The sequence below is a fragment of the Notolepis coatsorum genome (genome assembly GCF_963971535.1).
Source record: "Notolepis coatsorum genome assembly, chromosome: 2".
NCBI lineage: Eukaryota > Metazoa > Chordata > Actinopteri > Aulopiformes > Paralepididae > Notolepis > Notolepis coatsorum.
In genome coordinates, this window is record NC_140166.1 from 105,327,580 (window position 1) to 105,347,982 (window position 20,403).

The following is a 20,403-nucleotide window of genomic DNA, read 5'->3' on the forward strand; positions in this document are numbered from 1 at the left end:
CGTGACCTGTATCCATATCTATGTGCTTTTGTTGTGTTTTTATTCTAATGTTATTATTATATTTGATTTTCTTCTTTCTTTTTTTATTGCTAACCCTTTTTCACACAGGATTTTAGTCTGTACCTTCTGGCAGGGGGACTGCCAATGGAAATTAGCCTTTTGGCTAAAATTGGGTGCATTTACATCTGTAAAATGTTTGATTAATGTACGCTGTCCCCCTTGATCAAATAAAGTAAACCTAAACCTAAATATACTCACTACTACGGTAGTCCTTCATCTGAGGCTCACATCACATTGCCATGAGGCACATCCCTGTCGTAGGTTATTCGCCACATGCAAGCCTTCAGTTGTGAGGGCTCCAATATCAGCAGTTGCCTATTTCCTATAGCAGCAGGTGCCTGTTTCCAATAGCAGCAGGTGCCTGTTTCCTATTCATCACCTGTGAGCCTTTAGTCGTAAGGGCTCCAATATCAGCAAGTGCCTATTTCATTCAATCTTTATTTAAATGGTAAATGGTAAATCGCTGCATTTATACAGCGCTTTTATCCAAAGCGCTTTACAATTTTGTTCCTCACATTCACCCATTCACTCACACATTCACACACTGACGGCGGAGGCAACCATGCAACGTGACCACCTGCTGCTCTGCTCATCAGGAGCAATTAGGGGTTAAGTGTCTTGCTCAAGGACACTTCGACAGGCTGCCTGGGAGGAACAGGAATCAAACCGGAAACCTCAGGATTACCAGACGACTGCTCTACCTCCTGAATCACTGTCGCCCTATACAAGTGGAATCTTGTGTCTTGTCGTGTAATCAAAATTAAATGTATTACACAAGACACAAGATTCCACTTGTTACACCAAAGATTATAGCCCTCATTTTCAGTGTTGTTTATAATTAACATTCACATAATCATCATAAATGTCCAATCATAAATAACAAAAGATTAATTTAACTGTACTAAAAGATATATAAATTAAAAGAAATTTCAAAAGATTAAAAAAAGGAGACAGATCTACCAATTTCAGTATAAACTCTAGGCAATGATGGGTTTGTGTACCATAGGTCCATTCCAATAATGTCATGTAATTTAGACAATTTCCAATTATGGCTTTATATAGGGTTAGAAACAGATGCCAATGCAAACATAAGTGATACAGATTATAAGGATTTAAGAGTGGAAGCTGCTGCATGTCTATACATCACTTATACTGTATCTCCTTAATCCAAAACAGACAGGAAAACTGCTTCAACAACACATTTTCTGCTAATCATTGGGAAGCTAGCTCTGTTTCTGTACAAAAATCCAATATTTTACCGCAATTTACTCCCAAGATCACCCACACAATATCTAAATGTAAAGCTCTCATCAAGCCAAATACCAAGGTATTGGTATCCCGCTTTGTCGGGCCGATTCAAAGTAGATATACAAAGGTCATTGTAAACTATATATCTGGCTCTACATCTATTTTGTTTTAGTAGCATTTAGCACCAATTCGAGACTAATGCTGGACCATGCTGGAAATATGTGTTTTGAATGTCATCCCTTAAATTTGTTGTGTTTTTGGATCCATAAATAAAAATCAATCAATCAATCAATAAGTGCAAATTGTAAAGCATTAAAAGTGTTAGAGCTGGGCGGTTAGGTGGCCGAGTGGAGATTGCGTTCGTCACCAGCCCCGGAGCTGTGAGCTCGATTCGCCTGTTCGAATCCAGCTCACAGCTCCGGGGTTGTCACCAGCTTGGCTGGCCGTCTGCACTGATACAATTGGCTGTATCAGAGGGTGGGAGAAGCTGGCGGGGTGGGTCCGGGTCGTTGTAAACAGCGACTCCTACAGTTCGGTCGGGGCGCCTGCTAAGCGCGGATTGGACGTGAGGGGGATAGTGTGGTCCTCCCACACGCTACGCCCTCTCAATGAGAATCCGCGCTGCCAGGTGAAAAGAAGCGATCAGTGTCGGAAGAAGCACGTGGTAGCCTCCACTCTCCCAGATGATCTGACTGTGGGGGGTAAGTGCGCAGCGATCAGGAAGGGACTGGGAATTGGCATACGACTAACATTGGGATGGGAGAAAATCGGAGGAAAATGGAGGGGGAAAAAGACCAATAAAAAAAAAAAAAAAAAAAGTGTTAGAGCTAGTTTCACAGAATCGACACTACATTTATATAATAGTGTCATCCACATTAAGATGAACTTGAGAGATGAGACAATATTTTTTATATAAATGGTAAAATAGATAGGGCCGATAATTGTTCCCTGTGGGACACCTTTTGTAATGAATAGAAACTCTGACTTGGTATTTCTTGTTTTTACACATTCTCTCAAATAAGTAGCTCTGAAACCAACTGCATCAAACTAATAAAATGCAACAATAGTTTTTAGAAAATAAAAGAATGAGCAACCGTGTCAAACACCTTTGACAGATCCACCAACAGGGAATCACAATGTTTTATTTTGATTCTAGGATTTCTGCTGGCAGGATAGCTTGTAGATTGGACTGTAATTATTTAGGTCACTTCTGTCTCCACCAGGCCCGGACTGGCCATCGGGACGTTTGGGACAAATCCCGATGGGCCGGAAGTAAAGTGGGCTGGTCCAACATTTTTTTTTTTTTATTGTTTATTTTTTTTGATGGGGGGGGGGGTTCGACTGGCCCATTTTGTCCACCCCGATCGGCCCACCTTGGTAGGGTAGGGCTGAAAAAGTTAGATGTAAAAAAGAAAATTGCCACAGAAAGATGCTTAAAAATTGCCTACTTGCATCCCAATGAGAAAAATATAGAAAAATGGGAGAAGAAGTGGATAAAAAAAAATTAAATTGCCTAATAGCTCTTGCAGTGATTTCAGTCATCTCCCAGGCTACATGGTCGGTACGGCGGGCCGGTGTGGGCCAGTGTGAGTCGGTGTGTGGGCCACTAATGTGAGCCGGTATGTGGGCCGGTGTGTGGGCCAGTGTGTGAGTTGGTGTGTGGGCCAATGTGAGTCGGTGTGTGGGCCACTAATGTGGGCCGGTATGTGGGCCGGTGTGTGGGCCAGTGTGTGAGTTGGTGTGTGGGCCAATGTGTGAGTCGGTGTGTGGGCCACTAATGTGGGCCGGTATGTGGGCCGGTGTGTGGGCCGGAGTGTGGGCCAGTGTGTGGGCCGGTGGGGAAGTGTGTGGGCCAGTGTGTGGGCCAGAGTGTGGGCCGGTGTGTGGGCCAGTGTGTGGGCCGGTGTGTGGGCCAGTGTGTGGGCCGGTGTGAGGGCCAGAGTGTGGGCCGGTGTGTGGGCCAGTGTGTGGGCCGGTGTGTGGGCCAGTGTGTGGGCCAGTGTGAGGGCCGGTGTGTGGGCCGGTGTGTGGGCCAGTGTGAGGGCCGGTGTGTGGGCCAGTGTGTGGGCCAGTGTGTGGGCCAGAGTGTGGGCTGGTGTGTGGGCCAGTGTGTGGGCCGGTGTGTGGGCCAGTGTGTGGGCCAGTGTGTGGGCCAGAGTGTGGGCTGGTGTGTGGGCCAGTGTGTGGGCCAGTGTGAGGGCCGGTGTGTGGGCCGGTGTGTGGGCCGGTGTGGGCCAGTGTGAGGGCCGGTGTGTGGGCCGGTGTGTGGGCCAGAGTGTGGGCTGGTGTGTTGGCCAGTGTGTGGGCCAGAGTGTGGGCTGGTGTGTGGGCCAGTGTGTGGGCCGGTGTGTGGGCCAGTGTGTGGGCCAGTGTGTGGGCCAGTGTGAGGGCCGGTGTGTGGGCCGGTGTGTGGGCCGGTGTGTGGGCCAGTGTGTGGGCCAGTGTGTGGGCCAGTGTGTGGGCCAGTGTGAGGGCCGGTGTGTGGGCCGGTGTGTGCGCCGGTGTGGGCCAGTGTGAGGGCCGGTGTGTGGGCCGGCAGTGGCGCCGGCAGTGGGGCCAGTGTGAGGGCCGGTGTGTGGGCCAGTGTGTGGGCCAGTGTGTGGGCCAGTGTGTGGGCCAGTGTGTGGGCCAGTGAGAGGGCCGGTGTGTGGGCCGGCAGTGGCGCCGGCAGGATTAAATTCCATAGTACGCATGCTCGCTCGCACAGAAACAGTCCATCCAGATGATGTAGCCTACACAGCGCTCTACTACAGATACACTACCCAGAGCGCAACGACACACATAGGTGACAATAGTGTGTGTGCGTGTGTGCGTGCGGGCCGGAGCGACTCTGAACATCTCAGGCTGAATTTGTTTCCCCTAGCCTATCCGTGACATCGAACGAGAGAAACTCAATGCCATTTGCAGCATACCGCTTAGCCTAATTCTCTGACACTGTAGCCTATTCTCTGACAATATAAGCCTTCAGAGACGTTTTTTGTTGTCCTTTTAATGAAGGAATACTCTCCAAATCAGATAACACGGACGATTGCTTCTACTGTGCGATCTGCCTGCCATTGCTGTTTGAATGAAGATTCGCTTCTGTGTCGTCAAATGTTGTGCTTAGTGAACAACGTGAGGCTGCCTGGAGATATAGCTCTAAGGTGGAAGAGCTGATCAGCAGAGGGAAGCAGTAATCTAACTGGGAGAATTTCAACCAGTAAATCTTTCCTTCTTTCAGATTTTTGATACACTGTTTCTCCATCAAGAAAGCTTTTTCAGAATTCGGATGGCATTTTACTAACTCCAGTGTCAACCAAGAATGATATGCAATTGAATGAAATGGTGGATTTGAAAAAGCTAGAATTAAAAAACAAAAATTGCTAGTAAAAGACGCAGAACAATATAAAATTACAGACCTGTTTAGTAGAGGAAGGAACAAGTGACTTGCTGCGAAACATGCTGGTGATGTAGAGTAGGACAGTTTAATTGGGGGAGAGACAGACAGACAGACAGACAGACAGACAGACAGACAGACAGACAGACAGACAGACAGACAGACAGACAGACAGACAGACAGACAGACAGACAGACAGACAGACAGACAGACAGACAGACAGACAGACAGACAGACAGACAGACAGACAGACAGACAGACAGACAGACAGACACACAGAGAGAGAGAGAGAGAGAGAGAGAGAGAGAGAGAGAGAGAGAGAGAGAGAGAGAGAGAGAGAGAGAGAGAGAGAGAGAGAGAGAGAGAGAGAGAGAGAGAGAGAGAGAGAGAGAGAGAGAGAGAGAGAGAGAGAGAGAGAGAGAGAGAGAGAGACCTGGAAAGCGAACAGGCTCTTGGAATGGGTGTCTGGGCGGAAGTGGGGGGTCTTTCGATGTTGATTAAACGGCAAGCAACTAATGTCATGAGTGCAAAATTAAAGGACAATAAATCCAATCTAACTGAAATTGTGTAGCACAGACATTTCTATGGATCAAAACCTCGATATTATTATGGTGTAGTTAATACTTCACGTATCCTTAATCCCTAGGCTAATGAGGCACTAAGATGTTAGTAAATAAAAAGAAAACGTATGCCAATGACAGGAAGTAATGGTGTGTGTGTGTGCGCGCGCACGTGTGTTTGTGTGTGCACTGTGCACGAGTGCACATCTAGGGGCGGGGTGTAGATTTGGTCTCCCTGATATTGACTCCTTAGCCACAGCCTTGGGTTGTTTAATACTGGACGAGTGTTTCATAACGGCCGCTGTGTGGGCCGGTTTTGGGGCCGGTGCGTGGGCTGGTGCGTCTGAATGTCCCGGGCTGAATTTGTGTCCCAGTCCGCCCCTGGTCTCCACCTTTATGCAAGGAGGTTACATACTGTACATGGGCCATTTTATCTGATAATAGAGAAGGTTATATGTGTTATTTGCTATGTAATTAATGTAATTAAATACACATCTAGTTTATCCTCACCAGTTGGTTTCCTTGCATCAATGGTTTGTAATGTTTCAAGAACAACACTAGTAGAGAAAGGCTGAAAGTGGAACTGGAGGTTATGCATCACAAGCTGCACATGGTCGCCATGCCCTGCAGGAGGGGGCACTGCATAATTGTTTTTTAATAAGTGCCCAGCATTAGTGACATGCTTGTTAAAATGTTGGTGGATCTCTTTTTGTTAAGTAATTAAGCAATCATTCTATCCCCAGGCCATCAGGCTGCTAAACGAACAATAATCGCTAAACGAACAATAATCACTATGCAACAACCATCAAATGCACACAGCACACACACCCACACGCACACACTCACTCAAACAAACAACACACTGCAGCACCCACCCTCCACACTTTAGATCACACAAACACACTTACACTTTATATATATTGATAAAGGATTTGCACTACAACTCGTACACCTACTGTGAATTGTACCTAAATTGCACCTCGTCCCATTTCTCCATTTCTGCCTTGCACTATATAGTATTGTATATTAGTACACTGCACAGTATTGTATATTGTATGGTAACTACGTCTATTCTGCATCGAACATTGTACATATGTCTAAACTGAACACTGTGACCTCATTTTTTTACTTCTAATTTTACTATGTTATTTTATTTCATACTTATCTTGTCTTGCACAGTCTCTGGAGCGCAACAGTAAGAAGCATTTTGTATAAAAGTATTCTGTACTTCTGTATGACAACTATTAAAGAAACTTGAAACTTCAATTTAACATGTGTAGTTAAGGAGGTAGATGCCTTACTTTAAATTGCTTGTTCTGGTGTAAACCAAGATGATACTCTATATAAATATATATCATTTTATAAGCTTATGCATGTTTGTCAATAATGGAAATAAAGGATTTAATAAAAATCCAGGGATTTTGGAAGTTAGTAGATGTCACACAGGAGTGAGGTTGAGAACTTAGCAAAGTGGTGCCAGGGAAGCAACCAAGGAGCTGATCATTGACTATAGGCAGGGAGTAATAGAGACTAGTGGAGAACTGGAGAGAGTGGTATAGTGTGAACGGCCAAAAATATCTGCAAATGCAAAATATAGTGTAGTATAAATAGTATGATTTAGTTATATTATAATACAATTAAAATAATACAATTATATAGTATAGTATATAGAAGTATAATATAGAATACATTATATAAATATATAGTGTGTGTGTGTGTGTGTGTGTGCGTGCGTGTGTGTGTGTGTGTGTGTGTGTGTGTGTGTGTGTGTGTGTGTGTGTGTGTGTGTGTGTGTGTGTGTGTGTGTGTGTGTGTGTGTGTGTGTGTGTGTGTGTGTGTGTGTGTGTGTGTGTGTGTGTGTGTGTGTGTGTATATAAATGAATGAACCTAAATATGCAATTGAACTGATAGATACACACAATGTATTTATTTATGTTAATTTAATTGTGTTGATGTTTCCATTTCTGCAAAATAAGTATGTACATTTTGTTCGGGTTGGTAAACATTGCACTTATTCTATCAGTGTAGTGTATGTGTAGGGGCAGGTACAAATAAGAATTTTCTTCTCCCTGTTCCTTTTGGCCATGGAATTTAGTGGAGCATATTAATATGTACTGTTGGACTGTAATAATTCCATGTACGAATAAATAAATAGAAATTAAATGAAATTAATGGATCTCATGCACCAACATTCTCGTAAGTTTCCTCGTAAATAACCTCGTAGGAAGTTCGTAAGATAAAAACTCCGACAGTCCCCCCCGGAGTCATCAACACATGGAGAGGTGCTCTTATGTTGCCAAAATGATCGCAGCTGCGAACTCCTTGAATGAAGTACATCACGCAGTCTTAAACTGGAAGCGTGTTCTCGTACACCCAAGTGTGTGTGTGTGTGTGTGTGTGTGTGTGTGTGTGTGTGTGTGTGTGTGTGTGTGTGTGTGTGTGTGTGTGTGTGTGTGTGTGTGTGTGTGTGTGTGTGTGTGTGTGTGTGTGTGTGTGTGTGTGTGTGTGTGTGTGTGTGTGTCTGTGTGTCTGTGTGTCTGTGTGTGTCTGTACCTGCAGGAGGCATGGTGATGTCACGTGGCAGACTCTCCACACAGCCCTGCGTGTTGCAAGCTCTCACCCAGAAGGTGTAGTTGGTGTAAGGCATCAGGCCTGAGATAGATGTCCATCTACCTGCATCTCCCTCCTCTTGGAACATACCTCCGTTTTCTGAGAAAGAGAGAGAGGGGCTCTGACTTTATAAGGTCATAACATATTTGTGTGAGCTCTTACACCCAAATGAGGTTTATATTCTAGCATTGGGATCTGAACCAGAATTAAAACCTCATTTGGATGTAAGAGCCCCATTCACTGTCTATGCGGCAGCCCCAGATTTAACATCCCAGTGACATCGCTACTTGGAGGGTTCTCGCCTTAGCCTTAGCAGAGAGTGGTGTTTGTTCACAAAAAACACACTGAGTACATGGCCCTGGTGGAGAGCTTTGTAGGGTGGAGCGACAGCAACCACCTCCAAGTCAACATCAGCTACTGGAGAGGCAAGAAGATGAGCACATTCAGCCACAGACTCCCCTGACACACGTGACATAGATGTATGTGACTTGGCCATAATGAGGTAATTTATAATTTAATATATATTTATATATATATTCTATATTCATATTTCAAATTGCATGTGTCCGGATGGCAAAATTCCATACTGTATCTACAAAAAACCCTGTAAATCATCTGCCCTTTGTTGCTTAGATTTGTAGTACACTTAATCTCAAGAAGGTGCTTTTGGTCAATGTTAGCATGGTGTTATTCACCGTCAAAGATGGGGGGGGGGAAACTAATAATAATAATTTATATTCTCCTTTGGTTCGTTGCAATTTACTCAAGCATAGTAACAGACACAATATTGCTGACACTTGGAATACATTCCCTGAGGTCCATAGATGTCCCTAGATACAAAGAATGGGATGATGGCGCTGCTCCGACCGGCTGCCTCTCTGTTCGCTCCGTCGAGACTGTGTTTACTTTTGTTAATATTTATAGTTTTTAGAGTTTTGTTCGTACCAACTGTTGGTGCATTTAATGTATATGACCGTCAGTCACTCATAGACATTGGATTACGGGAAACTTACCAACTGGATTACTCACTGGATCAGCTTTCCGAACCGCATCAATGGCCTGAAGAAATTCTCCGGAGATCAGGACCAGATCCTTTGTTCCTAGACCCCAGGAACAGAGGAACCAGACGGCGAGGGAAGAGGGCTGGGATCCGTAACAGGCTGAGATCCAGACGCCACCGTACACCACTGCCCAGTATATTGCTAGCCAATGTACAATCAATTGACAATAAACTGGATGACATCCGAGCAAGGATTCAATATCAAAGAGACGTTAGGGACTGCAACGTCCTCTGCTTCACCGAGACGTGGTTGACGCCGGACGTCCCAGACCACGCAATTCAACCGGCTGATCACTTCTTTATCCATCGCAAGGATCGGACATCAGCAGAGTCCGGTAAACAACGTGGAGGAGGTATTGCCTTCATGTTTAACAAAAATTGGAGCGATCCAACTAATGTGAATGAATTATCCAACCACTGCTCCCCAGAACTGGAATATATAACCATCAAGTGTCGTCCTTTCTTCCTCCCGAGGGAGTTAACGGCGATCGTCCTGGTCGGAGTGTATATTCCACCGCAAGCCAGCAACAAGGTTGCGCTCTCCAGACTACACGACGAGGTAAATAGAATCCAAGTGGCGAATGTTAAAGCCGCCATTTTAGTTCTGGGAGATTTCAATAGCGCCAATCTGAGAAAGGTATTGCCTGACTTCTATCAGCATGTGACTTGCAACACCAGAGGCGGTAACATCCTAGATCACTGTTACACACAATTTAAAGGTGGCTACAAGGCTCATTCTGATAGTGGCTTTGGTAAGTCAGATCACGCATCCATCTTTCTTTCACCAAAGTACAGACAGAGAATTAAAAGTACTCCCGTAGTCTCGCGAGAGGTGCAGAAATGGGATGTGACGTCAGAGGAGACGATCCGGTCAGTGTTTCACCACACAGACTGGAATGTGTTCCGCGACACAGATAACATTAATGTCTACACGGAGACAGTGCTGGACTATGTTTGTACTAGGGTGAAAGAAACAATCCCCACTACCAAAATGAAAGTTTACCCAAATCAAAAACCCTGGGTAGACAAATCCGTCCGTGAAGCTCTGAGAGAGCGCACCAAAGCATACAACGACGGCCTAGAGGCAGGCAACATGAATGACCACAAGGTGGCGCGATACAACGTAAGGAGGACAGTGTCAGAGGCCAAACGACGCTACAGGGATAAAATTGAACTCCAGTTTGAACAAGCTGACTCTAGAGCTATGTGGCAGGGGCTCAAAACGATGACAGACTACAAAGGCGCCTCCCTCAAACTGAACAGTGACATCTCCTTAGCAAATGACCTCAATACCTTCTATGCGAGGTTTGATGCTGGTAATAACAACACCAGCTCACAAGCCTCGGCAATGGGGGGGGGGGGGGTCGGCTGCTGATGGAGGCGCAGTGTTCAGGGTAACAGAGCATGAGGTGAGGCGGACCTTTAAAAAAGTGAATATCAGGAAGGCAGCAGGTCCAGACGGCATCCCCGGCCGCGTCCTAAAAGTCTGTGCCGACCAACTGGCCCCAGTATTCACTGACATATTTAACCTGTCCTTAGAACAGGCTGTCATCCCCACCTGCCTGAAGAAGTCCACTATTATCCCTGTACCCAAAAAATCCAAGCCTGCTTGCCTCAACGACTACCGCCCTGTAGCTCTCACCTCCATAGCCATGAAGTGCTTTGAGAAGCTAGTAAAGGGCTACATCTGCTCCTCCCTCCCCATCAACATGGACCCCCTGCAATTTGCATACCGCCCCAACAGGTCCACGGAGGACGCCATATCCCATGTGCTGCACACAGCAGCATCACACCTGGACAAGAGGCAGGGGAACTATGTGAGAATGCTATTCATCGACTACAGCTCGGCATTCAATACCATAGTCCCCTCCATACTCATAGCCAAGCTCAGGGACCTGGGCTTGGGCTATGACCTCTGCCAGTGGGTCTTGGACTTCCTGACTGGCAGACCCCAGGTGGTGAGAGCAGGCAACTGCACCTCCTCATCCATCACCCTCAACATAGGGGCCCCCCAGGGCTGTGTTCTGAGTCCCCTCCTCTACTCCCTGTACACACACGACTGTGTGGCTCAGCGGAGTAGCAATACAATCGTCAAATTTGCTGACGACACAGTGGTGGTGGGCCTGATCTCTGCCAACGACGAGAGGGCCTACCTGGAAGAGGTCAAGGTCCTGGCGGGATGGTGCCAGGAAAACAGCCTCTCCCTGAACGTCAGCAAAACAAAGGAGATGATTGTGGACTTCAGGAGGTCGGGGGTCAAGGACTACAGCCCCCTCAGCATCGACCGGGCACCGGTTGAGAGAGTCAACAGCTTTAAGTACCTCGGAGCCTACATATCCGAGGACTTGACATGGACCACACACATTAACAGTGTTGTGAAGAAGGCACGACAACGCCTCTACTTCCTCAGGCGCCTAAGGAAGTTCCAAGTCAGCCAGAAGATCCTTAAGAACTTCTACTCATGTACAATAGAGAGCATCTTGACCGGCAACATCACCTCCTGGTTTGGGAATAGCACTGCACAAGACCAAAGCAGACTACAAAGAGTGACACGTTCAGCCGAACGCACAATTGGAGGGGGGCTCCCCACCCTCCAGAACAATTACTACAAGCGTTGCAAGGGCAAGGCTAAGAGAATCATTAAAGACTCCAGTCACCCGAACAACTGCCTCTTTGAACTGCTGCGGTCAGGCAAGCGATACAGGAGTCTCAAGGCGAGCACAGAAAGACTCAGAAGAAGCTTCTATCCCCAGGCCATCAGGCTGCTAAACGAACAATGAATGAACACTACACAACAACAACCACCAAACGCACATAGCACACACATCCACACGCACACACTCACTTTAAACAAACACACTGTAGCACCCACTCCACACACTTATAGCACACACCCACTTTAAACAAACACACTGTAGCACCCACTCCCCACACTTTATATTTATGGATGAAGGATTGCACTACAACTCGTACACCTTACTGTAAATTGTACCTAAAATTGTACCTCATCCCATTTCTGCTTTGCACTAGATAGTACTGTACATTAGTACACTGCATAGTATTGTGTATTGTATATTATATGGTAACTCAGAACATTGTACATATGTCTATACCGAACACTGTGACCTCATTTTCTTCTTCTAAATTCATGCTATATTATGTTATTATGTTATTTGATACTATCTTGTCTAGCACAGTCTCTGGAGCGTAACAGTAAGAAGCATTTTGTATGAAAGTATTCTGTACTTCTGTATGACAACTATTAAAGAACTTGAACTTGAACTTGAACTTGAAGAACATGCAGATGGACCTTGTAGAAGTGGAGCAATCTTCCATTTACTTGGGTATGTACTTTTAGGGACATTTTCAGAAAATATGGCTAGGGCTTAAGAGGTTAAACTAACCATAACCATTAATCAAACCTTAAAATGTACCTTAATCCTAAACATAACCGAACCCTACAAACTTTATACCCCCAACTGTTAAGTAGGGGTGCACGATATTGATTTGTTGACCCCGATATCGATACCGATAACTTTCTGCTCCTCAAGGTCGATACCGATAACCGATAATATATATATATATATTTATTGTATTATAATTTTGTTTTTTTTATGTATATTCCTGTAGTTTTGACCTAACCAGATTTATCATGACATGAGCGTTACTACTATGAACAAAACAAAGCCAAGAGAACAGTTTTGACTCTTCAAATAAAGTGACTATATTTATTTTTCCAAATAAATATAATTTGAGTCAATCACAAAATTCACAATCCGTCAATGTCATTAACAATGTGTTTCCCTGAACAATGAGTGAACTAAAAACCAACAGGTATTGTGCTTTGTCAGCAGATAAAACATTTGATGCTATAGGAGAGGAGACTGTTGTGGTCTTGGTCCATGAAACAACTATTACTTGGCATTTATAGGATAGCACGCCTCAAAAAGAATTAAATAAACCAAACAAATCATCTCTGTCAAACATCTTTAATTTTGCAAACGCCTCGTCAATAGGTACAAGCCGCGCCGGTTACTTTGCAGCTGGCTTTGGATTAGCTTAGCCTTTAGCTGCTCGGCGTCGTCGTCGGATTTTAATACACCATCGTAGCGGTGGTGATGTTTCAGGTGACTTATTAGGTTGGATGTGTTATAGCTTGTTGCCCCTTTCCCTCCTCGTGGAATTTCTGCATTTGTTACAAATAGCAAGCAAACTGTTTTCCTCTGAAACTTTGAAAAAGTCAGACGACGCCATCTTTGTTTACTATCTGTGCTGCTTCTGAATGTTACATGACTACGTCACAGCCAGGCATAAGAAATGGAGCGCTGGATTTGTGAAAAACTCCCTCTTCCTAAACCACACGCTATCAGTCGTACCACAGTACTGGGAAAACGGGAGGAGCCTACAGTAAAAACAAACGCCCTTCATCCCAATCCACCCACACCGGATTTCTTTTAACCAAAAAATGTATTATATATTATCGGAGCTATCAATAATGTTATCGGGTTTATCGGGATGACGTCATAATTGCTGATAATCGACCCGATAATTATCGTGCATCCCTACTGTTAAGTGAACGTTAACTCTGAACATAATCATATCATGGGTTGGTAATGTAGTGGTTAATGAACTTCCCTTCAACTGCAGAGAATGCCTGTTCAAGCACTGGTTGCAGATTATTTTTGTTTGTTTTGGGGTTAACGCTCTCTGCTGGTAGTGTACCTAAAATACACCTTCATATCGGCGTGTCCTTTTCACGCACCATAACCGTTTATTGTGACACTGACACACTATCCTCCCTCCTCTTCTTTCCTATCCTCCCCTCCATCCCTCCACTCCTCTCTCCACTTATTTCCTCCCCTCTCATCTCTCTTCATCCCCTCCACTCCTCTCTCTCTTCTCTTCTCTCCCCTCCACCCATCTCTCTCCTCTCTACTATATTCCCCTATCCTCTCTCTTCCACCCCTCTACTCCTCTCTACTCCCCCCTCCATCCCTCCACTAAAAAATGTATCAAATAAAAAGATTTTTTTTTGTTGTTTGAAAATGTCTCACCACATATCAGGCATACAGGTAAGCCTGCATCATTAGTCGTGAAAGCAAATTAATCTGTCCACGCTGAATTAAACCCTCTATTTTCCTCGGACTTTCCTTTTTTTTGGATTTATCCATGGTTAGCTAACTGGGGGGTCGGAAACTCAAGATTAGCCACTTGCAGATGGCAGGGAGAGGCGCAGGGTGTGACGTATATTTATCTAGTAGTAGAGACTAATCATGGTGGGATAATGGTCTAGTGGTAGAGACTGACCATGGTGGGATGATGGTCTAGTGGTAGAGACTGACCATGGTGGGATGATGGTCTAGTGGTAGAGACTGACCATGGTGGGATGATGGTCTAGTGGTAGAGACTGACCATGGTGGGATGATGGTCTAGTGGTAGATGGACTGACCATGGTGGGATGATGGTCTAGTGGTAGAGGGACTGACCATGGTGGGATGATGGTCTAGTAGTAGAGATTGACCATGGTAGGATGATGGTCTAGTGGTAGAGATTGACCATGGTGGGATGATGGTCTAGTGGTAGAGACTGACCATGATGAGATGGTGGTTTAGTGGTAGAGTGACTGACCATGGTGGGATGATGGTCTAGTGGTAGAGGGACTGGCCATGATGGGATGATGGTCTAGTGGTAGAGGGACTGACCATGGTGGGATGATGGTCTAGTGGTAGAGACTGACCATGATGGGATGGTGGTCTAGTAGTAGAGTGACTGACCATGGTGGGATGATGGTCTAGTAGTAGAGATTGACCATGGTGGGATGATGGTCTAGTAGTAGAGATTGACCATGGTGGGATGATTGTCTAGTGGTAGAGACTGACCATGATGGGATGGTGGTTTAGTGGTAGAGTGATTGACCATGGTGGGATGATGGTCTAGTGGTAGAGGGACTGACCATGGTGGGATGATCTAGTGAGCAAGGCACTGAACCCCCAAACTGCTGCACTGCAGCCAAACCTGTCCTGTGATTTAACTGTGTGTATGTAGTGATTTAACTCTGTGTATGTAGTGATTTAACTGTGTGTATGTAACTAGGAGGGATATGTTGACACGCTTAAATTACTTTGTGTAAATTGACAGTAAAGGAATCTGATTGTGTGTGTGTGTGTGCGTGTGTATGTGACTGTGTATTACCTGAATGTGTGTAGTGCAGCAAGTAGTTGATATTTCCATTGGGAATGGTTGGGGCTGTCCAGCGGGCTTGGAGAGATTGAGAGCTCTGATTTGTCAGTTCGAGCAACACAGAGCCAATTGGGGCCATCTCCAAAGTACGCTCCACAACCTGATAACACACACAAACACACATGATAAATACAAACACACACACACACATACTGTAACACACACAATGAGACAAGATGACTAGTATGCACCATGCACAAATAAGACATAAATAAAAAAAATGCAATAACACAAACAAAGTGTTATTGAAATATCAGTTCAGGAATTGTGTTCATAAATTAGCGTATTTCAACCGGAAATAAACAAGAGCGGCCATTTTTCTGTAGTCATATGAGAAGAGGGGATCCAGAACTCTCAATGAGTGTTGAAATTTCTAAAAACTACATCTCATAGCGATTTCCAGCTTCCTGCAAGCAAATTACTTTAATTATTATAATTTTTTATTTCTCTTTTTTCCTGGGATTATATACCACAACGTTATTGGCATAGATTGGAGCGCAGTTAATTTGTCTACCTTCTGTGAACATTTAACAACCATCTGTGTTGAAATTCGATTCAAAATGGCAGACCTGTCGCAAGAATAAAAAAGCTGACTGTATTTACAGTAGATTTAATTCTCGGTTCTTCCTGCACGCCTGGTGATACTAAATCCAATAGATGGGCAAAATGGCTATAATAAGGTAATTTATAGGCCTGCTATTCTATATTCTATAATAATATTTCAAATTGCATGTGTCCGGATGGCATTTTTAGCATGGTGTTATTCACTGTCAAAGATGCAAAGAAAAATCATAATTTATATTCTCCTTTGTTTCATCACAATGAACTCAAGCCTACTAATATTAGCCCAGACACAATATTTCTGACAAAGGGAATACATTCCCTGAGATCCATAGATGTCCCTAGATACCAGGGCCCTCATTTATCAACAATTCTTAGAAAGTGTTCTATTTTCGTACGTAAGCACAGAATTTTTGAATGTGTGTATGCACAGAAATATTGGGATTTATCAACTGATTGATAAATACCTCTTTGTTCTACCGTCAATGCTCGTGCACGATTATCCATATATGGTAATGAACACCCCCCATGGGATGTGAAATAATGGACTGACCCGAGCGAACTATGAGAAACTCCATGAGCGAGATTGTTCACTGAGGTGCTGCCGAACCAAGAAGACACAACCCGTGTTATGGGATAAATAAAAGGCTGGCGGACTTGTACATGGTGATGTCAGATATCAACGACTCCCTAAGACCATTGCTGCAATTTTGCCTGGACAGCTCAAAATACTAATAAAGACCGTTCGTTAACCACTGTTTGGAGTTGGTGTGTCATTATAACCATGCTGGAATATGAATGCCTTTATTCGTTTAGTTCGATTGGCTACCGGGTATAATATGATTTGTACTAGAGGCATACAATCTATTTTGTTGTCGGTATTAGGTAGTGTGAGGTTTTTGTCCGTTGCTCACCTACTCGCTCTGTTCCTTTAAGCCTACTCGCTCTGTTCCTTTAGTTTTCTGTTAATCAATTGCATTCCCCTATTCACACGCTTCTTCCCGTAGACGCCGTTTGATTGGTGCTCCCCCAACCACACGCTTGTCAATCTCATCCCGCAGCTGTCACAGCTTGTCAATTAAGCATTCCTTTGATTATATATACCCCGTTTCCCCATTCAAGTTTTGTTGGATCGTTTTGATATTTCATCAGCATTCGCCGTTCCTTCCTTGCCTGCTGTTTTTCCCTGTGCTTTGCCTCCCAGGATATTCAAGAAGTATTCCGCTTGGACAACCCGTTCCCCGTGGCGACGCGCTCGCCCTGTTGATCCTGCTCTCTTTACGCACAGCGCCTGGGTGAGTTTTGCAAGACTGTCTTTGACCCTATTCGTTTTTCGTGTGTTTTAGACACTGAAGATATCCTGCTTTTTGTCAGACTGTCACTCACCCAGTGTCAGCTTTTTGGATTGTTCATTGGGATAATATTTGCTTGAACATCGCTCACTGTGTGTATTCACACCGAAGATATTATCACTTGGATTATTATTGGGACTTCGCTCACAGTGTTTATTTGCACCGAAGATTCTATCACGTGGATTTGTGTTTGGGACATTACTCACAGTGTGTATTTACACCGAAGATTCAGTCACTTGGATTACTCTGTTTTGGGACAAGTCACTTCTCCTGTCACCTGCTCTGTTCCCAACTGTACTCTGAGCTAACCCGCTCCCTCTCTCCCTCTCGGTCCCGTTTACCACCTTGGAGAGCTGCCGAGAGGAATCTGCAGAGCGGCTCTGACGTCACCGTCTGCTTCCCCAGACGAACCATCCCGGGAGAAGCTGCAGAGCAGCAACATTCATCTATGCTTGTAGCCCAGTCTTTGTTTGTTCTCTACCAAGTTTATGCTGCTATTTAGTGAAATAAAACAAGCCCTTGTTTTTGGCAACTCTGAAACAACTCTCTTTGTGTCGTAGCGTTTGGGGTCGGTGTCAAACCATAACAGGTAGCCTATATGAATTACATATAATAGCAGCCATAGCCTACATTATGCAACAGTAACTTGCGCATATATAATAACACATGGCACAGCCCTGCGAAGCCTGCATACAGTAAACTAACTTGATCATTAATCTAGCTGTTGTATCTTTACGCTTATGAAAACATTAAATAATATGTATAGGCTATAGGCCATCGCTTTGCATTAATAGCCTATATTCTCAAATGGCATTTAATGGCTATCAGACTCCTCGCTATCCTCGCGGACGGACCAGTATACCTTATATCATATCATATTCATATTCATATCATAGTTTACTATATCAGCCTACCCAGCATGTAATACGTTCTTTGTTAGAACTCAACTCGTTATTATTTTGCGCATAGATTGCAGAAATACGGGAACGTTTTGATTTATATTAAAAGGCTTTTACATTGTAAAACTAAATACGTGGAATTCTATAAGCAGAATACAAGTCATATCACCCACACGATATATGCTCTGTATCCAGAGCATGTATGCTTTCCATTAATTTAAGACACATTTATTGCAAGGGTTTTGTATACACATAAACTCAACAAATAACCTCTGTTCTCGTTGCAATGCGTTTTTTATTCTTTCTTTATACAGTAGGAAGGTATATCGTGGGTGTTCATATGACTTGTATTCTGCTTAAAGCTTCGAAATTCCACTTATTACGTTTAACAATGGCAAAGCCTTTTAAATATAATCAAAGCGTTTCCGTATTTTCTGCAATCTATGCGCAAAATAATAACGAGTTGAGTTAAGCGGAGAGCAGTCAGTGCACCCCGTATATTCCGATAACGCTATATATAAACCATGCTGCATTCATTCGGAGAGAAAGACCTATTATTCCAAATGCTATTTATAGGGGTTTTGACCATAATTACACTACTGTTGCTATTTTACAATGAACTATGATGAATTACGGTTCATACAGAACACGCCATGTGTTGAAACTAATGCACGGAAGCTTATTTTCGCGTTGTAATATTCATATTTTACCACCGGGCGCCAGGTACGCATGCTCCGAGCTGTGCGTAGGTATACGCACAATGTCAAGCACAAGTTCAAATTGATAAGTCCCACACTTTGCTTAGAAATAATCGTACGCACGGGTTACGCACATATCTGTGCGTACGCAACGTGATAAATGAGGGCCCAGGAACATGCAAAATGGACCTTGTAGAAGTGGAGCAATATTCAATTTACTTAGGTATGTATTTTTAGGCGGATTTTCAGAGGGCTAGGGCTTAATTTAATCACCTCCCAAATGTTTTACTTGCTGATCCCCCCCCCCCCCCCCCCCCCTGTTAGAGGCTAAATATTTCTCAAAATGTACCACTGTAGTCTGTAGTCCGCCAAAAAATATGACTGCACCCTTGCTGGTGTCGTTTTCAGCAACATATTGTTTTATATCCGGTCAATACTGTCCAAATGTATTGTTATTACCGACTGTCATATTGTCCAGCCTCTACCTAAACCCCTCTGTTCCTCTTCTCATCCATTAATTTTCCTCTTTTTTCAACCCCCCCCCCCCCAGACCCCCATCCCCATTGTCCCTCCAGTTTTTGCTGTGTCAGCAGTCCTGTGCTAGCGTGTCACTAAGTATGGCGACCGTATTGGAAAAACGCCCAAACCATGGGCCATCATCGGAGGCGTGGGCACGGAGTGGCATTTCCTACCAAATGTCACCGACGCCACGCCAAGTCTCGTTATCGAGTCACGAGAATCGATCACCTTTATGACACCTTCCTGCTAGCATGACACACTCACACTGAGGTGCACAGACAAGTGCACGCACACACACACACACACACACACACACACACACACACACACACACACACACACACACACACACACACACACACACACACACACACACACACACACACACACACACACACACACACACACAGACACACACACACACACACACACACACACACACACACACACACCACACACACACACACACAGCTTCACAGCCATGCTGTTGTGAATACATTAACATGTAATGAAGCTGACAAACGTGTGTGTGTGCATGTGTGTGTGTGTGTGTGTGTGTGTGTGATGTGTGTGTGTGTGTGTGTGTGTGCGTGCGTGCGTGCGTGCGTGCGTGCGTGCGTGTGTGTGCGGTGCGTGCGTGCGTGCGTGCGTGCGTGCGTGCGTGCGTGCGTGCGTGCGTGCGTGCGTGCATGCGTGCGTGCGTGTGTGTGTGTGTGTGTGTGTGTGTGTGTGTGTGAGAGTGAGTGTGTCCATCTGGCCACTCATATCCCATGAACGTGTGTGTATCTGCCCATGTGCATGTGGGTGGTCTGTTGTGTGTCTGTGTGTTCCTATTCCTTTTGTCTCTATCTATCTTCGGGGTGTGTTTGTTTTTACTGACCAAAGTGGCCCTTTACTACAGCCCTGTGCATTGCAGGCCTGCAGCCTCAGTGTGTGTTGGCTCCACGGAGAGAGGCCCTCCACCATGTAGAACCTCTCGGAGGAACTGGTGTGGAAAACAAGCGCTCTCCGTCCAGCCATAGACCATAACTGGTGATAATACCTGCATGGGTGAGAGGGAGACACACACATGCACATATCAAATATACTGTATGCTTGTGTGTGTGTGCCCATAGAAACAGACATGCACGGGCAGGCACGCACACGCACACACACACACACACACGCTATAATTAATTACATCCACATAATAAAAAAGCAGTGTGGCGGCCCAACGCGCT

The 20,403-nt window shown here is 44.7% G+C and overlaps 1 protein-coding gene across 1 annotated transcript in view; it reads right to left on the reverse strand.

Annotated features, from left to right (window-relative positions):
- ush2a (Usher syndrome 2A (autosomal recessive, mild)) overlaps window positions 1-20,403 on the reverse strand; it is a gene marked incomplete at both ends in the record, with an annotated part of 469,579 nt that overhangs the window by 397,741 nt on the left and 51,435 nt on the right. The window contains 4 exon segments of the mRNA XM_084308263.1: window positions 7,798-7,953; window positions 15,107-15,254; window positions 20,060-20,188; window positions 20,191-20,225. Of these exon segments, the coding sequence (XP_084164389.1) occupies window positions 7,798-7,953; window positions 15,107-15,254; window positions 20,060-20,188; window positions 20,191-20,225 (468 nt within the window).